The sequence below is a fragment of the Numenius arquata genome, chromosome 3 (genome assembly GCF_964106895.1).
Source record: "Numenius arquata chromosome 3, bNumArq3.hap1.1, whole genome shotgun sequence".
Taxonomy (NCBI): Eukaryota; Metazoa; Chordata; class Aves; order Charadriiformes; family Scolopacidae; genus Numenius; species Numenius arquata.
Window position 1 is genome coordinate 53945021 of NC_133578.1, and position 12438 is coordinate 53957458.

Consider the following 12438-nt stretch of genomic DNA (forward strand, 5'->3'; position numbering starts at 1 on the left):
AATACAGGTGGTGATAAAACTTGAATTACTGCAGTTCAGCGTACACGACATGTTAGTACTAAGACATAATCTTGCCAGAAGATACAGGTGAATGGATTAATTTAAAATGAGCACAAACTGTTTGTTTCTGCTCAGTTGTTGAATGTGGGTTTTTTCTGAACATTAATACAGGAAATTGTCATTTCTTCCCCCCCCCAAGTGTGTTGTTTATTTTATGAATTTTGGAAAGTCTCCTGGTTAGCATGCTGGATATATCCCCAAACACTCAAAGAAATATTAAACATATACAGCAAATTGTTGCAGTTTAAAAGTGGGGGTGGGAGCCTCTTTTTTTTTTTTTTTTTTTTTACAGGGACAAAGGGAAAGAAAAAATATGTAAGATATGAACTTACAAGTCTACATGAGTTTATCCCACTCTGGGAGGATTATGTGGCACAAGAGATTCTGAGTACCTGGGTAACTGTGTTATTTCAAAGGTGAGCTGTGGGTCACCCGACCTGCAAAGCTGATGAGGAGAAGGGGCTCCTGTGTTTGTATGAGGTTCAGCCGTAAACAACTGGGAGCAATAATTTCCTAAACTGTTGCCACCTAATAAACAGATCTGTCTACACTCTGAAGCAGCTCCTGTAGACCTCTGTAACTGATTTTTAGTATTTTCTTTTCAAATAAATGTTCATACATATCCACTCTGTGGGTTATGTTATTGATTACAATATGACTTGTTATTGTTGAGAAGGATTTATTTGTCTAAACAAATAGAACCGAGCAATCTCTCCCATTTTACCTAATCTATACCCTTACAAAGTGGATTTCTCCCTTTCTTCTCACCACATCTCCTCCAGGAATTACGTGGGGTTTTTTCCAGTTTAGAATAATTAAAAATCCACCAAAATTTTTAAAAAATAATTGTTTAAATATATAAAAATATGTGTCTGCTACTGTAAGTAGGCTCATAGGTGAAGATTTTCACCTCGTTCATGGTTCTGAGCAAAACCAGCTATGGGTAGACCTGGTTAAGGAGCCGGGTTGGACCAGACAACTTCCAGAGGTCCCTGCCAACCTCACATTTTCTACAATTCTATTATTAACATATGGATAAATAGTATTAAAATTTGTAACAGCTGATGTGAAGAATGTCTGTAGTCTGGTTAGAAAGCTTCAAACTCTAGCCGTTCTTCACAGGGTAACATGTAGGTAAAGACACAGTTTAGCTTTAGAGAGTAACATAGTTAAAGATATGATTTAGCTTTAGAGATTTCCTTCAGAAACTGAATTCACTAGCATTTCGCTGAAAAATAACCGAGTAACTGAGGCAAATAGACAAATAACAAATTCGTAAGAATATTGAAGAAGCCTCTAGATGACTGAATATTTTATGTATTTTGAAAACACCTCTGGAGTAGCGATTGAAACGTGGGAATTACAAAGTAGACCAGAAATAAAAGATTGCAGATGTATTATTTAATCTTGCAGATTTACTGCAGAAGATGGCCTGTACTGGAAAGCTGCTTATTCAGAGTTTTACCCTAATATTTCAATGCACAGTTCTAAGCTTATTTTAGGATTTAGGATATGTGATTGTATACCAATCGATTTCCAATCATTATCACGGTATCAGAATAGTTCTCAAGTCTTCACAGAATCGCAGAATGGTAGGGGTTGAAAGGGACCTTTGGAAATCATCTAGTCCAACCCCCCCACCAAAGGAGGTTCACCCAGAGCAGGTTGGACAGGAACACATCCAGGTGGGTTTTCATTGAGTCTGTCCTCTTGAAACAAAGAATATTTTTATTCCCATTTTACAAGTGGGAAATTAAGGCAATGAATTACTTAGTATCAGAAGTATTTGTGAATTTCCGCTGTATCTGGCTTTATATGCAACTTCACTTTAAAAACATTGACTTCAACTGCAGCTGTAATGCTGAGTACTTCTGCAAGTCAGATCCAAAGATCTCAACAGAAGCACCAGAAAATGAGAAATATGTAAATAATGGCCAAATGTGAAAAAGCACTGAAGGAAGTTACTAAGGAACTTGTCCATTACCTTTTAGCGATCCTCTGATGTCAGATGTGGAATCACTCCACTCCAGTTAGCTCTGCACACAGCGGCGGTAGAAGGAGCCTCTGGAAGGGAAATAATTGCTTTAAATAGTCATGAAACTGCAGTTTTCTGAGAGAAAAGAAGAAGTAACTCTATATCGCACTGTGAATGTCAGAGGAATTTTGTGATTATTTTGGGGTTTTTTGGGGGGGTTTTTCCCCCCTCCTTTTTTTTTTATTTCCACAAGGAATATCTGTTCCTTAATGGAAGACACTGCAGCCTTACGTCTAGTGGTACATATTTTTCTTCTTGGCGTAATTTGTGTAAACTTAATTGTTGGATTTTTTTTTTTCCAGTTCTCTTTATTAGTGCTCTTCAAAATAAATCTCCAGTCTGATGCTGAAATGGTTGAATTAATGAATTTTGATTTCATTACTTGCCACCGGGAAAAAAATCCACTTCTCTTGAACTGTTTACTTACCGCCTTTTCATTGCTTTTTTTCGTGATGAAGCAGCAAAGGAAGTGTGGTATCAGAGCATTTAGTACTGTAATGTTAAAGCATGTCAGTGACATAAATAGAGCTGACACAGAATAGCTTTCCAGATATATAGAATGGTAACAGCCAGATACTCTGACTAGTATAAAAACACGTGATGTATTTTATTGGAAGGTTTATTTAAAAATAGTAAATATATCTTTTTTGAGAGTCTGCTGGGGAGGGTAGTGGAAGTATTCTTTTTGATAATTCTACAATAATGATGATAACTTATGGAACTAAGTTGTTGACATTGTGGTTTTATTTTTCTTTTCACAGCCCACATACTGGGTGGCAGGATTACCGCCCTGATGTGCCCCGGATTCCCACTGCTTGCATCTCTGTGGAAGATGCTGAAATGATGTCACGGATGTCTTTACGGGGAACTAAGATCGTTGTGCACCTGAAGATGGGGGCTAAAACCTATCCAGACTCTCCTTCCTTTAACACCGTGGCAGAGATAGTTGGAAGCAAGTACCCAGAGCAGGTGAGTGAGAATATACAAAAAGAAATTTATTTTGTTCTTTAAAAATATGAAAAACCAAAACCGAAGAAATCCCTCAAACAAGTAACACTTTTTCACCTACTCTTCTACATTTCAGACATGTCAGCTTTTCAGTCTTTTTCAGGTGCCAGATTTGAGACCTCCAGACTCAGTTCTGGTGCGCTTTAAATAACAAGTAGTAAGTTAAGGTTGCTGTAACGATTTCTACTTGAGGTTTGCTTATTGTTCTGTTAATAATCTTCAGGTGGTTTCTTGATCAGGCAAATTCTGCTCTCTGGAAATAAAATTGTTTGTGTTTTTCCTCAAATGTAAAAGTGAATGCAGGATGTCAGTTTTACTTTTTTGAAGATGGTTTTTCGTGTGCAAATCATTGCTGCGTTTAGCAGGAATTGAACGTGTGTTAGTTTGGAAGAATAAATCATCTGCGCTAAAAACTATCTGCGAATTCTGTTTGAACACTAGTTAATCCTTAATTGTTGGTTTCCATTTTAAGACTTCTTGCTTTCTCTTTTCTTCCAACTTCTTAGCTAAAAGTCATACAACCTGAATTTGTGGTGCTGAAGGATTTGGACCTGGTACGAGGTCTTTGTCAGCTAACAACATGGAATGATTTTTCTGGCAGTATAGTTTATTGTGAAAATGCTGGTGAAACCTCAATTACAGCAGCACTAGAAATTGCTGCTAGAGTTCATCTACTGAGCCACGATTCTTATTTAAACACTGTCATTCTCTAACTTCAATGAAAAATAAGAATGACTGTCTCTGTCCTTTAAACTAAGCACAGCTCTTAAAAGATTTTCTGAGATGGTAGTTCTGTAGCTCTGGCTTGTGATGTCTAGAAACCCTCAGTGTCAGCATGACTGTACGGTTTCAGCAGCTTATCACTGGGAAGGGAAAAAGTAACTACCCTCCTAGTTGACTGGTTTACATACCATCACTTATGAGTCTAGCTTCATGAAACACATATTTACCAAGTTAAAGACAATGCCCCAATTTCTAAATTAGGGTACAGTTAATTTAATTTTATGTCACGTGAATTTCTAACCAGCTAGTGGGCTGTCTTTCCTGAATTACGTTTGGTGTATTTCAAAATTCCACATTTCAATTCAGGTTATGAAGTGTCCAAATGTATCCTTCAAAGCTGTGTAAAGGTGCTTGCCTGTACTTGATTTTCTCTTTGCTGTCCTGCTCTGTTTCTTTAAGTAATGAAATGGATTGGGATCTCTCCACTTCTTCCACTGAGAAGCTCAGTTTTTTGAAACACTGGGTAAAGACTTATTTACAAACCCCCTGCTGATGTTAATGGGAGTGGTAGTGGACACACTTTCAAAATGTAACCAAGAAACAGAAAAATAAAACAAGTGAATGTTTAGGTTTTTTAGTCGTTAGTTCCTCTTGGAGCCTTAATGGGTGCTTCACCACGCTGCGTTACTCTGGTAAAAATGGGAACCATCTAGCTATTTAGGCAATAAAATACGTTGCAGACCCAAACTCTTACAATGCCTTTTATGCCAAAGTGTTTCAAAATGCAGTACAAATCCAGGGGAATAGAAAGGTACCACTTCCATGCGCCAGAATTTTAATGTAAGTTTTGAATTGAAACAAAAGCAAATCTGGATCTCTGAACTCTGGGTGAGAAATCGGCAGCGGGTGGTATCGCTCTCACAAAGGTCTAAAGCAAAACAGTTTGTAATTAGGCTGAATCCTGTGAAACATAACTAGTCACAGGTATTGCGGCAAATTATAACTTAAAAAACTGAAATTTAATTGAAAATGAGGGTCACTGTAGGATACTGAAGTCTGGTGAGAACTGATGGAGTTCTAGATGTAACTGCATGTTAGGCATGTTTGTGTTCATCTGTATATTGACCAGAATTTGATACGCTACTTGATTTATAAATAATTCATTAATTCCTCCTGTGAGATTTTAGCATGTTTATTAAAAATAATCACCAAGAACTGAGATAATATTTGTCTGAAAATTTTGTTACAAGCATTGTTGAATATCATTATTAAAATCCTTTAAAGGAGAAAACAATTTATTGTTTTGTCTTACCTTTTTTTTTTTTTTTGCTTTATTTGAGCGCTCTTGTAGCGTGTCCAGTTCAGGTCCTCCTTTTTCAGTCATTTTTCCAAGTGTTTTGTGTGGATTCTTTATAACAATGGAGGGGGGAAAAAAGTAAAACTAGAAAAATGTAAAGGGAAACAGAAGAAAAAGTGGTTGAAATGCTTCTGACAATTTCCTAACAGTCTGCTGTATTTTAGACTTAGTTTTTTTTAAAGTCTCTTAATACATGCTTTGTTTTTCTCTTGCAAGAAACGTTTGACACCATCAAAATTGATACTCAGAATTGTCAAACTTGCAAACCTTTGTTTAGTCACCTCTGCTTAGCTTCAACGCATTTATGTTTCTGAGTAATGTAAAGCAGTAAAAGAAATGTAATTACTGCTTTGTGAAGCATCAAGCTCTCGGGGATGCATTCATTTTCAGAAGCGATGATGTGACACGGGTGCAGATGTCCTGTTGCTTTTTGAGGCAGCTCTGCACCCAAGGCACGCAGGTGGCTTTTGGAAAGTTAACCCACTGATTCTTCAAGTTTTCTGTTCTGCTTTATCCTTTCTGTTTGGCCAGCCAGTAGCAGTCAGCAAATGCTTTAGCATCAATTGCTCCGACTATGAAAAATGTACTTTGAAACCTATGGCAAGTTGCAACTTTGCACTGCCAAGTTTTCAGGTGGTGTAGAAAGCATCCGAACAGAAAAAGGAAATGGATTTTGTCATGCTGTCAGTAAAGTTCAGTGTCTCACCAATGTCTCTGTTCTGTTTATCTTTGTGTTATTCCTTCTAAGTTAGGGAAGGGCTGCTCTTCCCAGACAGGATGCTTGCTAATGTCAGGGCGGGCATGACCATGCATGTTGAGCAGAGACATCCACCGTCCTCACTGTCAGTCCTGAGGTCCTTGTTTAGTGCTGGCTGAGGCCTGAATACCTGTAGGTACCCAAAGGAGGCAAGCCTATGCCTATAAGATAATGAGTTCAAGATGAAGCTTTTCTTCATATAAACAGATTGGAAGCAGAGGGCCCAAACATGCTATGACTTGATGTCCTGGCAGTCTTTCTGAGCTTGGGATCCCATTCTCATGGTGCTCAGGACAGCAGCGAGAGTGGAGAACCTGTGGGTTGTGGGACTTAACATATTTAAGTCTGTAACTGCTGACAGTTGAGCCAAAGAGTTTGTGAAATAAGAAAGGTATGGTAAGAGAACCTGCTGAGGTCCAGGCTATTGCAGGCTAGAGACATTTGCATTCCGTTCCTGACTTTTAGCTTGGAGAAGGAGTTTTTGAAGCACGCTGTTGAACCTGGGACCATGCTGTTAGCATCCTTTTCTATTGTATTGTGTATTGGTGAGATGTTTTGTTTAAACTATGTAAGTTGACACTGGAGACTGACTGCCTGAGAAATTCACAAGTTAACTAATGTGGTTTTCATTTGAAATTCAGGCAGAGCTGGCAGTAAAACATGTTTGTCTTCTCATTTTAATACAGATGTGACTTAAAGTGCAGAAGCAACCGTGCCCATCTCTGGGGAAATGCTATAAATAGCGGCTGTTTCTTGTTAGTCTGGCTTCAATGTACCTAATGTGCCAAACACGGGACCAAAAAATACTTGATTAACTGAAAAGGTATCCAAGTGGATAAAGATATAACTCTTCTATAATCCTGACTTTCAGCGTCTTTCCGTACTGTGTATTTCTTGGTGTGCAGGGCTGTTTTACTTATCTCACAGTTACGAAGTGATGGGAAAACTGTTTCCTAAGTACCCTACAAAGTACATAAATTTAATGGTTGTTCATTATTCTATGATCTAGCATAAATACTGTAGCGCAGAAACAGAGGAGTTCATAAGTGGCTTTTTTGGAATCCTGAAGAGCTGTTCCAGGAATTCACTCTATACAGCTTTTTTTGCCTCCTGTTTTTATGGAGTGCCATATCTACAAAATGTACCATTTGAAAAGTGACTCTGTTTTGAACACAACAGGCATAAAAGACCATTGAAGAATGTGCTGTAGCTCTGAGCCAAGTTTGGACAGCACTTTGAAAGTAGCAGTCCTTGGAATGACCTGAGAAACAGAGATGCTAAGGTAATAGATTGTGAAGTTCTTTACCAATCTGTGACTGATGTTACAGAACCTGTTCTACAAAGGAAATAGCAGCTTATTTATTTTTTCACTCTTTTTCCTTTCCCTATTTCAAAAATCAGCCCTCTTTCGGAATTTGTGATACTGGGCAAAGCTCCAGGGAACAAGAGAACATTAAAATTGTCCAGGCTTCTGAGCCTGTTAGGCATTCATGCACATAAGGGAACAAATAATTTGTAGACCAAAGAAAAAACCCCAACCCCAGGAAAAAAAAAAAAAAAAGATTTCTCTGAAGATGTGTAATACTCAGTACAATGTTGTTTTATGGTCTGGCATCAGTTCTACATATGTTAACAAAATGTCTATCCATTAGCCCTTTGATGTGGCTTCCAGATATCCCTATGCTCAAGCTAAATCATGCATACAATAGAGCTTTGAGTAGAAATGTTTTAAGAGCCTGGTGCCATCACGTTATGCCTCCATTATCACATTTTCTCCATGTGGATTGTTTTGCTATTCATTCCAAAATGTTGAAGGATTGTAAATGTACTTCTGTGAGCCTCTCTTCTGTGTCTGTAAGCTGATGCCTCTTGCTCCTAAAATTTAAGAGAATTTAAAAGAATTTAAGAGATAATGATGGAGACTGGGTTTTGAGAGTGCCAGCCCATTACTTTGGGATAGCAAACTGATGGGAAAGAAGAAGAGGAGAAATGGTGAAAATGAAACAAGAGAAAGAACACTGGCATTGTTAGGAAATGTATTTTCTTTGAAGGTTTTGTATCAATAATTGCAGAAAGAAGTAGTACCCTCTCTGTGTGTGTTTGTTTTATCAGTTACATGACTTTGTACTATTAATTGGGGGGGTTGTTTTTTATAGTGTGCCCTGTGGGAGTGGCAGTATTGCCATCGTTTGTTCTTAAACAGAGGTATTGTCATGATGAAAACAGTCAAATTAACATGGAACTGATACGGAGGACAATTTTTCTTTGTAACTTGACCATTTTAATTTTTTTTTTTTAACTCCTGGAAGACCTACCAAGTTTTAGGACTAAAGTGCATGCTAAATTTTGTGGTGTAGAGCTTGGCAAATCTTCTAAAACTTGAACTGCCCATTTAAAACCTAAGAGCTCATTGAAAGCATTTATTTCTGCTGGGGACAACTTGGTAATAGTTTGCCTTCTGACTCAGAATGACTGATGCACCCTAAAGTAGGCATTTTTTTGGAAACCTCAGTATCTGTGTATGCAACAAATACATCTTAAAAGTCATTTGTACATATGTGGTTGATGTCATTAAGGGGAAACAGTTAAAAAGCATTGTAGTACTTAGAGTATGTGTCTGAAATATTGGTGGAACAACAGAATGTGTATACATGGAAGAAGGACTCAGAACAACATAGATATTCTTAAAAATGATTTTGCTGGAAGGCATCAGGTCAGGTTCACCACTGTGATGCGACCTTTATAATGTTCAGATATTTTCAAACTGACTAGACCAGATCTATAAATAGGCAGATGAGAATTGGGGAGAGGGCCAGGGTGGTAGCAGGCTCTGCTGATCTTGGAGACACCTGAAGTTGGTGTGTTTCTCAGCTTGGTGGTGCCAGAGCAGAGCCAAGGGTGGTTGTGCTCCACTGGGTGTGGGCAAGCCAGCAATTCCTTGAAAGGGTCCTCCTCTTGCCAGATGAGGCACAGTAGGTGTCAGTGCATATGAGCTATTGCAATATAAAAGAAATGTATTAGCTTTATTTACCATTGACACATGGTTTCCAGAGGGAGCAGGACCTTCTTAGAGTGTGCTAACTCAACTCGCTGGCACGCAACTGGTGATATCCTAGGTTACTGCAGCACCAGCGCGACGGTGACAAGGGATCAGGACATCTAGGTGGCCTTCGTCACTAGAGTCAAGTGGAGTTTGGAGGAACAGAATGCTGCTGTCAACCTGCTATACATGTTCCATTTGGATTCTCTTGATGTAAGCTTAAGACACGTGTGCTTTCTGCCTGTCGCCTGAGCTCGGGCATAGGTATCACCATATACACATCAGCTGGCTGCCTAACCCAGCCTCTTTTTCTGTTTGCGTCCAGTCTGGTATCAGCCCAAAGCTACATGCTAGACCTTTGCTCTGTGCACTACTCTTTGGAGCATTTGGTTGGATTTTAACTTCTCTGCTTCTTAAACTGCAACCAACTCAATTGTGAAACTAGAAGTTAAAAAGAAACACTTAATGGCGCTTGTTTTATTGGTCAGCAAATGTATCTGAGCGCACGGTTTTGTAGTCCTTTTGATGATGTGAGTATAAGCAGATACAGTGTAATATTTTTTTATTCCCACCCATTCCTTTGTCTCTACTCCCACACAGCCGTTTAAAGAATTACTGTGGGATTTTTTTTTTCAGTAATAATTTACAAATACACATAGGGTTTACAGAATGGTTGTGAAAGCTTTTTTTCCTCCACATTGAAGAAGTTATCTTCTAAAATTACACTGGATCCTTCTCTCATTCTAGTACACAAGAATATCTAAGGAGTAGTCCTGGGTTTGGCAGATGTGGTACTTGCCTGAGGCATGAAGTAAGAAACCACAATATTGAGGAGGAAGAAGGAAAGAAACTGTATCATAGTTTTCATTATGATTAAGTAGGTGCCAGAAATGCTAGTGCCAAGTGTCAAGGGTTAGTTTCAAAACAACTATTCACTACAGAAGTAGTCAAATAGCTGTAGTAGTATGTTTGTGTTTGTGAGGCGTGGACTGTGTGCTTGACCTTGCACAGCAGAAGGAGAGCCGAGATAGTTCTCGTCCTAGTGAGTCTGCTGTCCAGAAGATGAGTACAGTGCTATAAAAATACATCAATACATCTTTTCCATGTAAGTCTAATGGAAAACTAAACTACATGTCTAAGAGTGTACAGGTTGGATCTAGAAGGCTGTTTGACAGATTCAGAGGTTCTCACAAATGGGACCAATGTGGAGGAAGACCCAACAGTGAAAGTTTAGATGGTGGACAGGTGGACTGAAATACTGACGGTAGAGGTGTTACGCTAAGAAATGTGTTGTTGCAGCATCTGAGAGAGATGGTTAATCAAGGATGTAGCAGAGTATCTAGCAGAGTTCATAGTCTTAGTGGGCAGAGAGACAGTATTTTTGGGAAACACTGAACCGGCTGCAGAGTGGTAGGTAGACTTGTTAGAGTTTCACCCATCACGTTGCTGCTTTGTGAGAACGAGGAGTGGGGAGAGACAATGAAAACAATAAGCTGACCACAGTTGGCATGAGAGAATTAGTCTCAAGACTTTGGTTTGCTTTGTTAGTACGAGCTTCAAAATGCTGATACCAATTTCTTCTTGTTTTTTTTTATACCATTGTTAGATAGTTTTTTATACAGTTTCATTGGCCTAGAAGGAGTCCCATAGGCTTCTGAGACCTGAAAGGCCTTGCACTTTGCCACTGTAGCTTTATTGTAAATGTAGTCACAATGATGCAAAAGTATTTTTTATGGTTTTGCAAAGCAAAATACACTGTAAGGCACATTATACCAGTAAAATTTGTCCAAAATAATTGTTAATAAAATGCTAAAGATCTTGTTGAGGCTGGCAGGCATAAATCTTAATTAAATCAAAGAATGAGTTTTGTTTATAGAGTTTCTCAAGTATTATCAGTACTTATACCAACAATATATCATGATGTAATATGTAATTTATCTAGAATTCCATTGTTTACAAATACAATTATAATTCATTGTAGCAGGTAAATGGAAATTTTGGACAAACTCCTGATTTATATGGTTGACTTTTTTCAATAGTACTTGTTAGAAAAGTAAACTGGATTTTGTGTTTACTTCTTTGTTTACTACTTTGTTTACTACTTTGTTTACTTCTTTGTTTACTTCTGTTTACTTCTTTACTGAGGTTGCAAAGGAAAAAAAGGGCATGTTACAGTGTCTTTAACAGAAAATGTACTTTGTACCACAGGTTCTGTAGGTTTGCTTCTTTATACATGCTGAAAAGTATGTTCCTCTCAGTCTGCATTTGTTTTTCCCAGTAGGTCATATTCTGTTGTTTATTTCATAGACTGGTTTACAAATTTGGACAAAAATAAACTAAAATGTGTGTTCTTCTGGTAGTTACATAGTCCCTTGACATCTGATTTCTATCACAGTGTTCGAATTTACAACCATCACTGTGAAATATTAGTCTCAAGAACAGTGTACAGTGTCCTGTTATAAATTACTCAGGAAAAAATCCCTATGTCCCATTTCATCTAATCATACATACATTATCATATATAGGGTGGAGAATGGAATAATATAATGATGTACGATGAAATAGTCTGTAAAGCATACTGCTTTAGAAATTGCACCAAATTGGTATTTTGTCCTAGAATGCATATAAGCAAATAGAAGTAGGATTTTCCTTGTGTTTTAAATATTTCAGCTCAGCAGGGAAGAATACTAATGCTGTCTCGGTAATTCTGCATCACTTAAAATTCTGGGCTTTATTTTTCAATGGTGTGCCTGATCTAATGATGATTGTGCTTTCAGTGATGTCAACTGGACAAAGATTTTTCTCATCCTCTCCGTGTGCCAAATTTAATGTGCTGCTTATGGGAAAGGGTATTTCATGAAACAATATTCCTTCACTCTGATGGAATTTGTTGCTGTAAGCTATATATATCTATATATATATATGATAGTTTTAGGACACCTTCGTCTGTGGCGTGCTGCTCGGCAGAGTAGAACATATCTACCATTCCAAATGGGAAATGCCTGTCATCCAGCTTCTTGCCAGGAGAGTGATTACTGAGCTCCAAAACACGATGTCCTCCTTCCTCTTCTTTCCCCTTTCAAACAATCAGGAAGAGGACCTGAGATCACATTATTCTTTGTGAAGGAAAGGAAAAACAAGATCTTGAACTGTTGACAAGTATGTTCCTCTCTGTCTTATCTTGAAAGTAGATACTACAGCTTGCGGTCTGTTCTGCTTGTATGATTTTGTTTCTTGGCATTGTAAACCTGAAGTCAGGGTTGTCTTGGATTTATGTTCTCCACTTCTGCCTGAAGCCCACTGACCTCGGTTTATATGCTAAAGTGCTCCAGGGATCTGTTCACTTAGCTGGAATTAATGTTCAGGTGATACTTTGACTGTCTCTTAACATGTTCTGCAAGTTGTTCTGCAAGTCTTTCTGGAAGACTGCAGCTGTTCTACTGTGCATATAAATAGGC

The 12438-nt window shown here is 38.2% G+C and overlaps 1 protein-coding gene across 1 annotated transcript in view; it reads left to right on the forward strand.

Moving 5' to 3' along the window:
- Positions 1 to 12438, forward strand: part of CPQ (carboxypeptidase Q) — a 137104-nt gene that overhangs the window by 34444 nt on the left and 90222 nt on the right. The window contains exon 3 of the mRNA XM_074145630.1: positions 2857 to 3064. Coding sequence (XP_074001731.1) covers positions 2857 to 3064 — 208 coding nt within the window. The remainder of the gene's footprint in view (positions 1 to 2856; positions 3065 to 12438) is intronic.